General features: G+C 29.7%; 1 protein-coding gene across 1 annotated transcript; it reads left to right on the plus strand.

Moving 5' to 3' along the window:
• Positions 1–11,103: 11,103 nt before the first annotated feature.
• LOC124848308 (endochitinase-like) lies at positions 11,104–12,455 on the plus strand. Its single transcript, XM_047325958.2, has 3 exons — positions 11,104–11,590; positions 11,692–11,839; positions 11,947–12,455. The coding sequence occupies exons 1-3, from the start codon at positions 11,134–11,136 to the stop codon at positions 12,314–12,316; spliced, it is 975 nt and encodes a 324-aa protein (XP_047181914.1). The 5' UTR covers positions 11,104–11,133; the 3' UTR covers positions 12,317–12,455.
• Positions 12,456–18,548: the final 6,093 nt, after the last annotated feature.

Raw genomic sequence — 18,548 nt, forward strand, 5'->3', positions numbered from 1 at the left:
TGTTCTAATAGTTTCTTAAAATTTTCACAAGAAGCACATTCATCACTACTAGTAAATTTACCCTTTTCAAAAAATAAAACTTTATTTTTCAAATCTTTATTTTCTTCAAAAATATTTTCAAAATTTAATTTTAAATTTTTATTTTCTTCAAGAATATTTTCAAAGTCTGATTTCAAATTTTTATTTTCTTCAGAAATATTTTCAAAATTTAATTTTAAATTTTTGAAATCCTTTTTCAATTTCTTATGAGCTTTATCTAATTTTTCAGATTCTACTATTAAAGCAGCATAAGTTTCATGCAATTCATCTTCACTAATTTGACTATAATTATCAGAATCGCTAGATGTACTTACTTGGCTTCCAGCGTCGTCGTTCACCACTAAACAAATGTTTGCTTCTTCATCAGATTCGCTCAAATCGGAAATTGTTTCGTTGTCATCTTCCTATGCAATGTAGGCCTTCTTTTTCTTGAAGAATCTTTTCTCCTTTTTGTCTTCACTCTTCTTTTGATTTGGGCAGTCTGCTTTTAGGTGCCCCCTTTCTCCGCAACCATAACATTTATAGTGTGAGGAAGATCCTTGATTTTCTTTCTTTTCGAATTTTAATCTTCCTTTGTCTTTTGATTTCATGAACCTGTTGAGCCTTTTTATCATGAGTCTCAAATTTTCTTCTTCGTCTGAGTCTTCATCTTCCGATTTACCTTTGCTTCTTTCAACCTCCGACTTTAATGCCAAACTCTTCTTGTTGTTTTTGGCTTTTGCTTCTTCTTCATCAAGTCTTCCAAGATCTAGTTCATGTTCCCTCAACTTTCCAAAGAGTGCCGCCATAGTCATGGTGTTGAGGTTCTGTGACTCCGAGATTGCAGTCACCTTTGGTTGCCACGACCTGTCTAAAGACTTCAAGATTTTAATGTTAAGTTCATCGGTATCAAATGACTTACCCAGTCCAATGAGATGATTGACAATGTTGGTGAAGCGTTTTTTAACGTCTGAAATTGTTTCTCCTTGCTTCATCCGGAACATTTCATACTCTTGGATTAAGGAGTTCTTCCTTGCCCTCTTTACATCATCTGTTCCTTCATGCGTCACTCTGAGTACGTCCCACATTTCTTGAGCAGTTTTGCAGACAGAGACCCTGTAGAACTCATCAACAGTCAACGCTGATGCAATGATATTCCGGGCTTTTACGTCATTCTGAAATCTTTTCTTTTCTTCAGTGGTCCATTGACCACGGGGCTTTGGTTCCTGTGTATTGTTAGTAGAAACAGAAGAGCCAGACGCAATAACATCCCAAATTTCACAATCAATAGATTCAATAAATATTTGCATTCTTACCTTCCAGAATGCATAGTTCTCACCTGTGAATAGTGGGGGTCTATTGATTGATGCACCCTCTGCAAAGGTTTGATGTGATCCTGCCATTTGAATGACTATCAAAGCAAGCTCTGATACCAATTGTTAGAATCGCTGCAACGGAATTATTAGCGTGGAACAAACCAAGAGGGGGGTGAATTGGTTATATACTTTTATTGTGCCTTTTATTATTTTTCTCTTAATTTTTCTTACTGGGCGAATGATTAAATATAAATGACAGAGTAAGGGAAAGAGAAAAATTACACAGGTGATTTTATCCTGGTTCAGATCACTAGGATCCTACGTCCAGTCGCTTATCTCAAACAAGATAAACCTTTTTCACTAACACAAAACACTTACAAATATTAGTCACAAAGAAAAACAATTTGTAAGAGTTTAGAAATACCACCTCTCTTGAAACCACAAGAGATGAACTTACACTTCCTTTGAATCTTCACAAAGGATGACCACCTCCTTCGAATGCTTCACGAAGGATGATTCTCTTCCAGGCACTTCCTCGGACACACCAAGGATGAACAAGCTATTCCTCTGTCACCGCAGTAGCACTTCAGGACTTTGCAGACAAGAGTTTCCTTAGCTTCAACAATCTCACAGAGTTCTCAAAGAGTTCAGAGATCTTTTGCACAAGGGAAGAGTTATTTTTGAGATAAAGAGTGAGCCATTTTATAGACTCAGCCTAATACCCTTCCATTCTTCGAAAACGGGCCATCTAACGCATTTAATCAATTAACATAAATATTAATCGATTAATAATGAGTACAACGGCTAGTTTTTCAAATCTGAAACCCCCAATGGCGGCTAGTTTTTCAAATCTGAAACCCCCAACGGCTAGTGTTAATTGATTATTCTCAGGAATAATCGATTAACTAAATAAATCAAATATAAATTACAAGAATCAACCCTAATACATATTTGAGCACTATTACATCAACTTTGATTATTATAAAAGCTTTATAAAATACAGAGATCTTCAATTTGTCTTTATGGATCTTGACTTGTGCAAATCTGTTCATCATCAAAACTTCATCTTTGATTTTTGCTAACAAACTATACCCCTCAAAAAAATTAATCGAATTTCTTATTCTAATTCACATCACATCTCCTAAATATCTTGATCCGATTAGTCTTATATTATCCTATTTGTTATGACTAAGAGTGTAAAATGAAAAAAAAAAGTTTGTTAAATCAATGAAGGATAAACATGTTTCTACAATTATTGCAACAGATCAAAGTTGTCAACACATGGTTATTATGTCTGTCATGAACCTTGAAATTGTTATTGTTGTTAAGAGATCTTTTAGTCCGATGGTTTTGGCAATACATCGAAAGTTTCTTCCCTTCTCTTTTTTAAGTTTCTCAAGACGCCCAAATAATTTAAGGCTATTCTCAAAGTATTGATGTTACGAGGGACTAGTTGGAAAATATGTTTTTTCTTGGTTGTATTGTGTTGTGTTTATTTTTGTTCTATATTTGCATCAATTATCTTTTTATCAGCACGTTATTTTGATGTTATTTTTTTTATTTCATTTATATAAAAAAGTATTAAAATTTAAAGCTTTTGGATTTTGAAAAGTCATTCCCTGAAATTTTCTCTTGTAGTGATCAGGTCATGATGCACTTCCGACAAAAGATTCCATGGTAGATATATTTCACTTTATGCTATAGTTGTGGAAGATACGTGAGTTGAATAAAATCAACTCACATTAATTACTATTTGCGATTTAGGAATTAGATAAATAAAATTAAAATAAAGTGTGGCCTATTTTATCATCTAAGAGTCTCAAGAACTTCACCAAAAAGTCTCAAAAACTTTTACCAAATAAAAAGAGGAAAAGAACAGCACATTTTATACATCGTTTTCTCTCTCTCAAATGCTCTCTCAAATTCATTAATATATTGAAAGCTTCTTATTTATATATTAAAGAGTATGATTTAATACGACTCATCCAGTATTATTGATTTAGATTAACTAAACAATATTAAAAAAAATATTTGTTGGTTCACTTACTATATATTAACATATATGATCAAAATTTTGGTAATGTGATGATACTTGACATTTATGTCATAAATATCTTTTTATACCACGTATAACACAACAAAATATATATTTAATAGTTAAATAATATATTAATATTATTATCATATGAATTTATTATAAATATAATAAATTTTCATTATTTTTTATTTTATAACATTTCATAGAGTTTAAAAACTCTAAATATATCTAATATTTTTCATGGTACAATTAAATTCATATTTACTATTCTATTTTTAAATATCCTAACAGTCTCTTAATAATTTGAACATCTGTTTAACATACTATGCACCAAATCCCAGGAAAAACAATAGTAAGAAATAAGTAATATAGAAACATGGATTTAATGGTATATACAAAAACACTACTAATAAATATAAACAACAATAATAAAAGATATAATAATAAATAATAGTAACGTAATTTTATACTCTTGATAAAAATAAAAAAGTATTACTACATTAATAAAACAGTAGTATGCAATCTAAAATAATAGGAAAATAATAAAAGGGGAATGAATACTAAATCAAACATAATTAATAGCTATTATTATAATAAATAAATTATGAAACAAGCAACAGAAATTAACAAGTATATGACGAGAAATAGAAAATTGATATTTACCATGAAGAAATAAAGAGAAAGAAAATGAAGGAAGACTAAGTCTTGCCATGAAATGTTGACTATTCAGGCCCAGATTTTATATGATGGTTCTCAAACTCTTTTGCGTGTGTGCATATGCAAAATTATGTTTGTTTTCGACGGCATTGATTAATTTATTTATTAGTGTCAATTTTACTTATGCTTTTTTTTTTGCGGTATTTTATGTTGATGCAAAGCGTAATAACTTTATAGATTAGTAATTTTCACTTAAAACTTGAGTGATTACCTAGTAACACTTGAGCATGATTAATAATTAATTAAGGACCATATTTAGTTAATCAGTGTATCTTGTATTTAAACTCAAAGTTAGTATTTAAGCTGAAATTTCTATTCTAAAACATTCAATAGCTGTGTTGTGTCATGTCTCATACGGCAGAGTGCTACCTTAGCAGCCACGTTTGACCTTGTCTGTCCTACTTCTCAAACACGTCATAGCTAATACTACCACTCAATACTCAATTTATGCAATGTTTGCCATCTATTCTGCAGAGAATAATGGTAGACGATCTTCGAATATTTTCAAAAATTAAATGTTAAAATAACAATATTTTGAAATATATTATTTATTTGAGGCTATTTTGATTATGGACCGAGTCAATTTATTTCTCAAAATAATTAAATTTATGTCTCTTCAATGATTAGAGTAGAACTAATTAGTTTAACTATTTTCATGTCTATAGTTGCTACCTTTGGAATATGTATAAGTTTTTACACGACTTTTTACGCTCACATAGTTTTTAGAGTTGAGAAATTTTAGAGGTTAATTAGTTTTATAAATAATTTATTTTTTATAAGAAACTTTTAAAAAATTGAAAGATAACATTTATAAGAATGATTTGATTAATCAAATTAGTAAATTCAAATTGTTCTTAAAAAAATAAAAATTTAAAAATCTTGATTAATGTGTTTCTTTCTTTCCAAACTTATGTGTTCTTTCTTTTTATTGTCCTTGAGATTCCTTTAACTCAATATCGTTTTCGCAACTAATGGATAAAGTCTATTGTAACTATTTTAAAATCATCATCAACAGATTATTTTTTTAGGAGATGTAAAAAAAATAACAAATTTATTAAGGGTGAATTATATAGGATAGTGTTGTTTTTTTAGTATATGTTAAACATGATTTGTTTTTTTAATGTTAACTGTGATTATTTTTATTAATGCTAGAGGAGAGTTTTCTTTTTCAATCAATGTTGATTAAAATGTAAGTTAGAGTTAATTCTTTGCTAATATTAGTTATGATTTTTTTTATAAACATTGATAAAACTAATTTTCTATCGATTTTGTATTAATATGTAAAGTCAACTTTTTCAATCAACATTGGTATGAATTATTTTTCTATCAGCATTAGTTATCCAAGTACAAAATGAGTTCACCATTTTAGAACCTATCCCATTTCTTTATAATAAAATAAAAACTCTTGTTACTTTAAGACAAAGGCGTGCTAACATAGTGTTGTACATTAGGTAATTTTGTTTTTCGATATTTAAGAGTCTTACAAGTTTTTTAAAGTTATTTAGATTTATTATTATTATTATTATTTGTACTTGTTTTTATAGTTAATTGGACTAGTTTTCACATTGATCCTTTCCTTTGAAAAAAAATATTCACGTAACCAGAATCTATAGGTTACAAAGTAATGGATCAATATCTTAATTTTTGTTGAGTTCTTTTTCTTACTCTAAACTAATTAGAATATATTATGGACGTTTCTTTAAAACAATTTATTATAAGTTAACAATTCCACAATTATTTATTTAGATAGTTCAAATTAAAAATAAAAAAACGCATATCAACTAAAACTTGTCACTTGATCACAACCTAAGAGGAGATTCTCTTCTTTGTATACATATGCTATTTTCTAAATATCTTACCATATATATTACTATAAAAATATGTTTCGGTTGAATTGGTCTGAAGATCGGTCGTCCTTCCTTGCTCTGCTCTATTTTGATCTTCAATCCTCTCTGAGAATGCAATCCACTTTGATGAGTTGTTGACTTTGCAGGAGACTCCGATGCTCAAGTTAGATATATTTCATAAAGATGTATATATTTTATTGTAATAGATTAAGATGTCTTTACTTGGACATTAATCCTATATTTATACGGCTTATGCCAATCAAGCTCATTAATTCATATTGGATATGACAATAATGTCGTATATTCATATTTGATATGACAATCAAACTATTAATATTTAATAATATACCTGCTAACTGTTCATAAATACCGTATATTTCTCATTGATATGGTCAATAAGTGTATTAATTGGTCATTAACGACATCCATACTGGCTCACAATCATTGAATTACCGGTTGATGTAGATGGTTCTCTCCTAGGATAGTCGGCTATTCCTGTATAGTACAAAATACAATTCAAATAAATAAAAAAAGGCAGATAAATGTAATAATTCAAATGAAAAATTGAGAGTGTAATCAAGTTAATAAATATTTGTGCATTGTTTCAAATAAGATCATATTAGACATAATTATCAACTTTGATATGGTTAGGTGATACTTGAAAGTCACTAATAATGGGAATATCATACTTAATCCACGATTAAATTATATTTCATGAAACATAGATAAAAAAAAAAGTCTAAACAAATATGTGGAGGTATAACATTAAACCTTATATTGTTTTCTATGAATCAAACTAATTTCCTTCTTGAAAAATATAAAAAACTTTGAAATGTATATAATTATAAAAACGTAAGCATCAACGTCACTCTAAGACTTTCCGAAAGCACTTCTCGATAAAAAAAAAAAAAACCATGACATATGAAAGTCTTTCTTCGAAGCATGTTTCGAAACATAAATTTCCTTATAAACACAACATAAATAAAAAACTACTATATATTTATTTTCATTTTCTCATCAAATCAAATCAGAACAACTCCTAACCTTAACCTTGGTATTAACATTAAATCAATTAGGAATGAAACTTCTCTAATTATAAAAAAAAGCTTAATATTTGTGCATCGTGGTAATTCCAAGTAATTACGTTATTGTCATAAGAAGTCTGACACACAAATAAGAAACCTAGTGGGGAATAAATTATACTCATCTATAACACATTACATTTTTCCTATAAATTATTATAATATTTAAATTATTATCAAAATTATCATTTCTTCTAATTAGAAATTTATCTACACGTATGTTATCTAATTCATAAATATAACAAATATTTTTGCATATTTTAGTTTCTGTAATTATGTAAAAGCATATACACACATTACAAACACAGTTCATTAATATTATTGATGGCAACTTCACCACAAAATCAAGAACAAGCATTATATTTATTCAAAAGTAACTATATAATTTTTTAATTCTCAAGAACACAATGTTAGTTATTAATTATAACAATTTCTTCATATAAATAAGTTTTATATGTATTGCAACGCAATAAACGACATAAAGACTATAGAAAGATAAGTATTGAGTGATGCATTGTATTGTATATTTATGGTTTAATAATCTCGAACATCCCTATTTTTGTAGGCTTTTCTCAAATAGGTCCTCGTATTGTAAATGCTCTCGATTAGATCTCTTATTATGAAAAACTGAATCAATTTAGACCTCGCTGTTAGTTCCGTACTAACACCGTTAAAGGAGGTGACACGTGTCAGTTCGTGGTTTTTTTGAATTTTTTAATTATTTTTTATTTGTTTTTAATTTTTTTTAAAAAAGAATTTTAAAAAATGCCACATGTCAAACTGATATTGTGCCACATGGCAATGATAGTTTGACATGGCACTAACAGTGCCACGTGTCATTGTCAGGCCACGTGTCATTGCATTAGTCTCAATTTGGTCCCTGTATTTTTACTGTGTCTCAATTTGATCCCTGTATTTTTATTTTGTCTCAATTTAGTCTTAATTTTAAAAATTAAACAATTTTGTTCCTCTTCAAATTCAAACAAAATTTAAATTATATATAAATTTTAACAAATATTTTTATTAAAATTGATATTTTTGTTAAATATTTTTAACAAGATTAAGTTTAATTATATTTATATTTACTTAATAATATAAATGTTAATTATGTTATTTAAATATACCTATAAGGTTTAAAAAACAGTGACATAACATAGTTGTGTGGATTTTCCAAATGAATTAGCCCATTGAACAAATTATTAATGTGAAATTTCACTATTTTTTTAAATAAAAAATTGGAGAAAGTTTTGGTGAAAAGAGTAATTAAATGTGGTTTCTTCTTTTATGATTTTCTATGAAAACTTTCACTACGAAAATTCACACCAACATGTTATGTCACTCTTTTTTTAAACCATTATAGTTATATTTAAATAACATAATTAACATTTATATGATTAAGTAAATATAAATATAATTAAACTTAATCTTGTTAAAAATATTTAACAAAAATATCAATTTTAATAAAAATATTTGTTAAGATTTGTATACAATTTAAATTTTGTTTGAATTTGTGGAGGGACAAAATTGTTTAATTTTTAAAATTAAGACTAAATTGAGACAAAATAAAAATACAGGGATCAAATTGAGAAAGAATAAAAATACAGGGACCAAATTGAGACTAATATAATGACACGTGGCCTGACAATGACACGTGGCACTGTCAGTGTCATGTCACACTGTCATTGCCACGTGGCACAATATCAGTTTGACACGTGACATTTAAAAAAAAATAAAAAAAAATAAAAAATAATTAAAAAATTCAAAAAAACCACGAACTGACACGTGTCACCTCGTTTAACGGTGTTAGTACGGAACTAACGGCGAGGTCTAAATTGATTCAATTTTTCACAATAAGGAACCTAATCGAGAGCATTTACAATACGAGGACCTATTTGAGAAAAGGGTGTTGCTCCCTCCACCACCACGCCTTTCTCCCTTCACCTCCCAAATTTTTTTTAATTCCAATTATATCCTCAGATTAAATTTTTTTACTTTTACTATTTTAATTTATTTCAAACCTAGTTCTCCTACTTTACTCCCTGTACCCAATCTTTCCATCTCTCATTTCCGTTTAATAATTTGTCTTCCGTTTTACTCTACAACCTCATTTGTCTTCTCCGTTTCACTTCTCCTCCTCCGTTTCTTTCTTCTTCATTTTCCTTACATTATTAAAATACATTAAAAATATATTAAAAAATAATAAATCAAAAAATTTAAATTAAATTATTAAAATATTTTCAAAATAAAGAATAAACTAATAAGACAAACCCTAAAATAAAAAACGTAACCTTTAAACGGAGGTGATATCCTTCAACGGATGTCAACATCCGTTTAAGGAAAAACGGATGTCGACATTCGTTTTACCTTAAACGGATGTTGACATCCGTTGAAGGATGTTGACATCCGTTGAAGGATGTTGACATCCGTTGAAGGATGTCACCTCCGTTTTAAATGTTACGTTTTTTATTTTAGGGTTTTATTTGAAGGTTTATTCGAATACGCTCCTAGAGGAAGCAACACACGCACTGCACCACGAGAGCGACACTACACCACGAGAGGGAGACTGCTTGATAATTTTTTCCACCACCACCAACCTTTGCAACTTGTAGTATCTCACAGCGACGAAAAAAAGAGAGAAAAAAATATAATTTTAAAATGAAAGAAAAATATTTTACTGATGTACGGGGGAGTAGAATAGGTTATTAGTGGAATATGTTGTGAATGGGTAAAATTAAAAAATAATAACCCTAAAAATAAAATTTTACTTAGGGGCAAAATAGTAAATGGGAGGTGGAGGAGGAAAGGTGTGGTGTTGGAGGAAGCAACACTCTTGAGAAAATCGTACATAAATAGGGATGTTCGAGATGATTAAACCTATATTTATTTAATGATTGAAAATTGAGGATTTTTGAAAAAAAAGAGTATTATAACTTTTTAATGCAACATTTAAAATCAATTATAGTTTTTCATTATCCAATGTTACATAAATATTATATTACAACTATTATGGGACGAGGAAGCATTGATCAAGTGGACAATAGAACAAATAAGGAACATTCGACAATGGATTCTCTGTTGAGATTTTAGTATTTTAGTTTTCAAAGTATATCGATTATCATTGATTTTAATATTTTAAAATATATTAATTTTTTTAATATATTCACATAAAGAAAGTACCAAAAATTCATCAAAGAATCTTAACTTATGTGATTTAGAATTGTGGTTTTCATAGATTGGTTTTAGGTATTAGTCATATATTAAATTTACATTTGTTTACAATGACTTGATCTTTCTAAAGTTTTTATTGTTATTATTTCAATAATAAATATGACTAAAATATTTATCTAGTTTTTTTTTTCAAATTAATAGGTGAGGATTTGTGTATACTGCACATTATATTATAGTTTTAAGCACAAGTTTTATCCGTTGCTCATGATGGTAATTGGTACAGAATATAACATTTTATAAAGTTATTCCACCGATTAAACTTTTCTTGTATGAATAAGCAAAATATGGGTGAAAGTGGAAGGAAATTGAAACAATGACCGTGTTTTGTCTCGTCAAAATAATGATGGATTGACTTCTTTTGGTCGAACATGGTTAGTGTTAATATCATGATAAATTTATGAATGATGGTATTTTCACACCATAATTTTTTCATTTAATATAATTTTTCATTATTTCTTTTTCTAAAATATAAAATTAAATTTTGTTAAGATTATTTTATTTTTATAAAAAAAATGGTAGAATAGTGTAAAATATTTTTTTTTCTTCAGTATCTTTCCCTTTTATTTTAAAAATATAAAAGTAATTTTTGTTAAAAATATTTTACTTTTTTAAAGATTGTCAAATGGTATAATTTTTTTTTTCTAAATTTATCCAGTTAATTATGAAAAAATTAGGCACATCCATTGGTAATAACCAGTACTTTTCGTCTTCAAACTAAGATACAGTACACACGCAAAGTGGTAGTAGACAAAATAGTACAGTGAAGCAGCAGCCAGTTTTGAAAACTAAGTGAAAAAGAAAAAACAATCAGTCTCGTCAAAGCTTCGTTTATAAATATCTTCATCATTCTAGTTCAACAGATCATATAAACCTTTTCTCTAACAAAAATGGGTACCATGAAACTCTGTTCTTTGATGCCATGCTTGTTGCTAGCATTCGTGTTTGGTGCCACAGCAGAACAGTGTGGTAAACAAGCTGGTGGAGCAGTGTGCCCAAATGGGTTATGTTGCAGCAAATTTGGATGGTGTGGTGACACAGATTCCTATTGTGGAGAAGGTTGCCAGAGTCAGTGTAAATCTGGCCCCAAACCTACACCTACACCTTCAACCCCAACTCCAACACCTAGCACCGGTGGTGATATCACCAGACTCATCACCTCTTCTCTCTTCGATCAAATGCTTAAATACAGAAACGACGGACGCTGCGCTGGGCGCGGCTTCTACACTTATAACGCTTTCATTTCTGCTGCTCGCTCTTTCAGTGGCTTTGGCACAACCGGTGATGACAACACTCGCAAGAAGGAGATTGCTGCTTTCTTGGCCCAAACTTCTCACGAAACCACAGGTTCTTCCAACATAATTTCATTAGATCACCATCATTACACGCTTTAAATATCTTACTGTGAATTTATTGAGCACATTAATTGAATGTTTTGATTTGTGTAGGAGGGTGGGGGAGTGCACCAGATGGTCCATACGCGTGGGGGTACTGTTTTATCAATGAACAAAACCAGGCAGTTTATTGTGACGGTGGAGGATGGCCATGTGCTGCTGGTAAAAAATATTATGGACGAGGACCAATCCAACTCACACAGTAAGTTGTCAACTTCAGTATCATTTCAATACCTTCAACAACATTTCTGCATAATCTCTGTATAGCATTACGACTGGTTAATGCGGTTCATGTTTACCCTTTTTAAGCAACTACAACTATGGAAAAGCGGGTAAAGCACTAAATCTAGATTTGACAAACAATCCGGATCTAGTGGCCACAGATGCAACTGTGTCTTTCAAAACCGCCCTCTGGTTTTGGATGACTGCACAAGATAACAAGCCATCAAGCCACGATGTGATCACTGGAAGATGGACACCATCTAGTACAGACACTTCAGCAGGTCGGGTTCCCGGGTTCGGTGTGATCACGAATATAATCAATGGTGGGATTGAATGCGGGCACGGGCAGGATGATCGGGTCCAAGATCGGATCGGGTTCTACCAAAAGTACTGTCAACTGATGGGAATAAACCCCGGTGGAAACTTAGATTGTAACAGTCAAAGGCCATTTGCTTAAGCAAATGATTTATATGGAGAGTATGTTGCATGTAATAATGGACCTGGAATGGTCTATATGGAATGGGAAGCTTATTGTTAAATAAGTTCCCATTATCTTATCTTGATTAAATAAAAATGTTTAACTTTACCTATGATAACTCACAGAATCCCTTATATTATAAGAGAATATGAGAGAATGAAAGAACATTTGTCGTCCTTCTCCATCTTCTCACACAAGTCACTCTACATTTTTCATATCAATTGTTTACAAACGTAATTTATGTCAAACATATTTTTCTGTTAATGAATATAAAATCAAATATATGTACTTTTTCCATTGGATTTTGCAATAAGCTGAAAATAACTTAGATGTATTAATATAATTTATTTAATGAAATCCTATTTTTATTATTTTTATAATCAGTGCTATGATGATTAATATTTCAACGTCAATTCTCTAAGCTTCTGTTTATTTCTACACGCGAAAATAAATAAAAAACGCTAATATCGAAAAAATATGCATTTTCACTTTTTTTCATTCAAAAACACGAAAATGGGGGAATTTTTTTAATTTATACATAAATATAATAAAATATTGATGTATTTAATAAATAAAAATAAAAATATAATCAGTTACTTTTAATATAAACAATTATTTTTGTGATATAATTATAATTGTATTTTTTATTATAATAAAATAAATAATTAAAAGAAACTTCCACAATCATCTACATTAATCAAATAATTTATAAATTTTCCTCTCGTTTCAGTGCCTTTCTCATTATCTTTCCCTCTGTTAGAACTAGTCAACAAAACATTTTGGTGGAGAAGGGTATTGTTTTTAGAGAAAAAAATTTAAACACCAATATATTGAAAAATATTGCATGAATATAGAAAACAAGATGTAAGGGTTATATTCTTTGCATTGTGTTAGCTGTGTAAAAAGTTATTACTCATTGCAATATAAAATGAGAGAGGGAGAAAAAAAAATAGTATTACATTTTTCTGGGTTTATTTGGGTTTTGAATTGAGTGTTTTTGTAAATTTTTACTTTATAATTTTCTATTTCAATATAAGATTTGTAGCAATTGGGAGATATAAGAATAATAAATTTTGTTATTTCCTAACATCCTTAATCTAAAAAATTTCACTCTCATCCTTTTTTTTTCTCAAATTTACTAATTTTCACTTTTTTCAAATCTATCCTTTTATCCAAACACAAATTATGTATGGAAGGAGACATAGATACATTTAAATTGTCAACTTTGAGTATATTTTGTCACAATGTTGACTGTTGACCTTAAAAGAATTGAAAATAATTAGATGAAAAATATGTATTTAAATTGTTATTGATGTTAACTCTTAAATAATTATGAAATATACCAAAATTATTAACATTTCTTTAAATTATTGTAACTAAGATTTTGACAAATATTTTCACACACTAGTAAAGAATAAAAAAACAGAATAGTTTTATCCAGACCAATATAATTACATTTTTTTTTATAATTTTTAATGTTAGAATTTTAGATAACAAATTCTCTTTTTAATTTCCTTACTAGTGTCTTCAAGACACTATCCTAATCAATTTTAAATATTATAATCTTTTATATAAATTATACATGAAAACATTTCTTCATGTAATAATTTTATATCTGGTGCGTGAATTATTATCCCACAATGAGTAATGGTTCATCATAGCCCTAACAAAATTTATACTAGGAAGATTCTGAACTGAAAGTGGAAAATACAGTGGATTTTTCTCTATTCCTAGTCCTCCAAGATATATATCCTGACGTAAGGGTGGTGGGTCTCAACTTTCATTGACTAGCCAAGTCAAGAAAATATCATAATCAAAGAATAAATGTGAGGGACAACCACAAAAATTATAACATATCTGAAAGACTTTTGTATATATTGTTGGTCTTTGAGGAATTGCCTACACGTCCCGTCGTTGAATACTAAAGTCACTTGTAAGAGGTTGTCGCTTGTCGACACTCAAGTGTAGACAAAATAAACGACTCAGCATGTTCATCAGCGTAACACACAAGTTTAAATCAAGAAAGTTTTGCCCCAATGAATAGTATTTTATAATATGGGTAATCATAGAACAAAACATTTTTTTATATTTGCTTATTCTAAAAATTCATTCTGTATTATTATTATTCACCTTAATGTTTATCATACAATTTCCAAACAGACAGCTTCTTCGCATATTCATTTGAATGCTATAAAATACTCATCTCCAAGAGTTTCCACTCTACTAAATTTAACAAAATATCTATTTCATTTCTAATTAAAAACGTTTTTAATTTGTAAAATACTAAAAAGACTCTAAAATTTAACAAAATATCTATTTCACTTCTAATTAAAAACGTTTTTAATTTGTAAAAAACTTAAAAGAAGTTTAGGGTTTCTCTCACATTTTCCTATCTCACTATCTCGGATTTCATTTTTCCTTCTTCGTTGCTCTCTTTCCGCAGGCACAGAAATAGCTTCTTTTTTGAATTTCATTTCTTCTTTTTTCTCTCTTTCACAGGCACACAAACAGTTTCTTCTTCCTCATTCTCGGATTTCATTTCTCCTTCTTCTTTGCCCTTTTTCGCAGGCACAAAAACAACTTCTTCCTCTTCTTCAAAACGAGTTGAGGTTCTTTTTGTCGGTGCATTCAGGCACACTGTTCTTCGTCTTCGTTACTCAATTTTTCTTTCCTTGCTCTTTGTTGTCCATTTTCGGTGCTCAAAGGTTGGTGCGTTTTTGGTTTCTTAAATTTCTTTTGCATGTTTGTAGATTGGATGTTTAAAGTGGATGATTAGAACGTGTTTTGTAGGATAGAATTGCTTGATCTGTAAATTGGTTTTGGCGGAATTTAGAAACGCATAAAGACATGTATCAGATGTCGGGCTTCATTGGATATCTAATGTAGGTCGTATGGGTATTGGACATCCAATACAGGCCTTCTGCATTTCGAAAACCGATGACTAATATATATATATATATATATATATATATATATATATATTTATTTAAATGTTTTATTTTAGAAAAAAATTATGTTTAAATTTTTCGTGTTTTCATATTTTTTGTTATTATAATTTTTTTTATTAAATTGTTAGTAAGATTGTATTATTTGATAGACATATATTTATATTAATTAATTATATTTTGATTAAGTTTTATATTTTTGAATTATATTATGGTTTTTTGTTTTATAGCTTTTTCATTTTATTTAAATTTAATTGTTTTATTTTAATTAATTAATTATTTATATAATTATTTGAATTAGTTATACTTAATTTGAATTAAATAATTTAGTTTGTTTATTTAATATTAACTATAATATTTTTTAATTTTATAGAATTTATAGATTTTTATTTGTAATAATATTAATAAATTAAATTAAATTTTATTGTTTTCAATTATTTAGGGTTTTATACATATACATGCAAATTTAAAGACGAATTACAGATCTAGGCAAAAAAATTTGCAATTATGAAAGTAGGCAAGTCGTGCCCAAATTTAAACCCTAAATGAAGAAGTCATGTTCCCTACAGTCATGCACCCTAAAAACGATTTTAAGGCGTTGTAATCGATTATCAAGCATTGTAATCATTTACAATGTGCAGAAGTCATGCAGGGGGACAAAACTTTACTTTGTATAAACAATGTCTGTGGTAATCGATTACGAATAGGTTATGTCTAAAAACTCTCTGGTAATCGATTACCACCATGATGTAATCAATTACCAGAAGATTATATGTTGTGTTTTAATGGTTGTTGTCAATTTATGTAAGTTATATTTATTGATTACATTAACATACTTTTTTAACATGTGTATGTTATTGTTTGTGAATACATGGTTGTTGATGACATTGGCATGTATTATTATGTTTAGGATGTGTCATTTTATAAATGTAAGTACAAATGAAAAACATAATACAAAGTGATAAAGAAACTATCAACTATTTTATTAAATTGTAAATGCATCAGAAAAGAAAAAGCTAAAAATAAAATTACAAGAAAATACAATGAAATTGAAATCTATCTATGAAGAAGATCCGCCATGTGGACCAAAATGATGTCGCATATACTGCATGTCATGCTCTAGATGTTCAACTCGAGCATCAATTGTATCAAAGCGGTCACCGGTGTTTAGCTCCAATTGTTTAAATCTAGCATTCATACTATCATTCATAGTGTTGAAACTATCCCCAATAAATGTTCACATCATTGATCCCCCTCATCATGTCATCAAGTGAAGAAGTTTGTTATTGAAGAAGGTGAGCTGATTGTTGTGCAAAATGTTCAGCACCATGGCGTTGAAAAGGAGGAGGAACATTTTTGTAAACCCATTGATTGTGGAAATGTTTGGTTCTATTTATAGTCGAAATGTGTGAAATAAAATGCATTAATTGAAAATGACATAATATTCATGAGAGGAATGTTGATATATTTTATTCATTATAGAAACTAAATAATTAAATACAATTGTTTCCCACTTTCACTGCCTATTTATTTATGTTCGCCAGTACCACAAGTTAGTCGTCTTCGTTGTCGTTGCCATTGTCTTTGTTGTTGTGGTGGGAGAGTCTGTGTATCTTCATCTTCATCACTGTGTTTAGTTTCAATCGACTGTTGTTGCAGTTGAAAATCTATGGTGGGTTGATACTGTTTTGGTATGTAGATGCTGGAGTCACCGTCGAGGTTCCAAATAAATACAAACGACCCACACTAAATGTTGAAGGACCTATAGTGAACGATGTTATTGGTGGAAAATAACAGTAAGAGCTTCCAATCTGAGGATAGGATGATGTGGGTGCGATGCTTTGTTGGAAGCTTGGATAGTGCAGGTGATCATAAGAAGACCTTTCTGGGTCATGGTACGGTTGTGGTTGTAGAAATTGTTGTTCATAATCCATGTCATACTGTTAAATACAATGTTTAAATTAGTTTGTCAGGAAAAAACAAACATTAATAAATGCAAATTGACTGTTCAATCGAGGCAACATAGCGGATGATATGAGTTATATACCATTGAATATACTATGTATCATTGCGCAGATGACCATTTTTGTTGTTATCCCGTTAAAGACACGATTGTGACAGTCATTCCATAATGCAATCCATTATTGATGCCAATTTCAATCTGAGCGTTCTCTCGTATCATCTTTATGTAGGTCATCTAAATTCATTGGGGTTGATGGGATCTGTCGAAACCCAAATTGACACATCACACATTACGATTATTGGTATTCTACAATAGAAAAGGCATATGAGAGGCACTATTGCCCGACAAGTGGGGGGTAATTCGACTTCAATCATCTGACGAATCTCATCACGTTTGTACGAAGTCCATATGAACTGCAATATTGGTATTATTAGTTACAATATTTATTCCAAAACAAGACAATTACAGAAACGAAATGTTCAATACCTGCCTGGGTGAGAGGTCATTATATTTTTGCTGAAATTGTTGAATAATAGTGGTGTCGTAGAATATTGACTGCGTGGTTCGACACCATCTTTTCGCCAACAGGAAAACAAATCTGACAACAATATCCTGCTCAGTGACTTCATGTATTTCTAGAGAAATACATGTAACTCTTACCCAAGCCCAACATTATAACAATATCATGCACCCTCCGATATTGTTTTGATCGACCTTTGTACCATGATCAAGGGCACGATACAAGTAGGAAAGCACTACGGATCCCCAACTGTAGGTTGACATTCTGCAAGTCAGCTAAAAGTTAGAGATACATCAAATGTACCATACTTGCAGATGTATCCGACATTAATATGCTGTCAATTATCATCAACATATACGCTTTAGCGAATTGTTGAATGACATCATCAGTGGCATCATGGGGCAACTATCGAAATGTATTATTCAACCATCACAATTTAATTTTGTTGCCTCCGAAATGTCTCTAGAGGAACATTTCCCAATACTTTTTCACATAAAATATTAGTGGACCATTATTGATGACAGTGACTGCCTCGCCTTTAATCGGAAACCCATGCTACAATGCAACATCTTCCAGTGTAATTGTAGTTTCCCCAAGAGGCAAGTGGAATGAACATATTTGAAACTTTTAAAATATGGTCAAACCCTGCTGCTAGTAGTATATTCATGACTCTGTCATCAAGTTTGTTGACATGTTTAGCAATCCAGATTGCATGTGTTCTTGAACGAAGAACTCTTTTAGTGTCCTATCAAATCACCTTCACAATGCATTTGTCTTGAAGAA

The sequence above is a fragment of the Vigna umbellata genome, chromosome 1, assembly GCF_029865625.1.
Source record: "Vigna umbellata cultivar VRB3 chromosome 1, Vumbellata_1.0, whole genome shotgun sequence".
NCBI lineage: Eukaryota > Viridiplantae > Streptophyta > Magnoliopsida > Fabales > Fabaceae > Vigna > Vigna umbellata.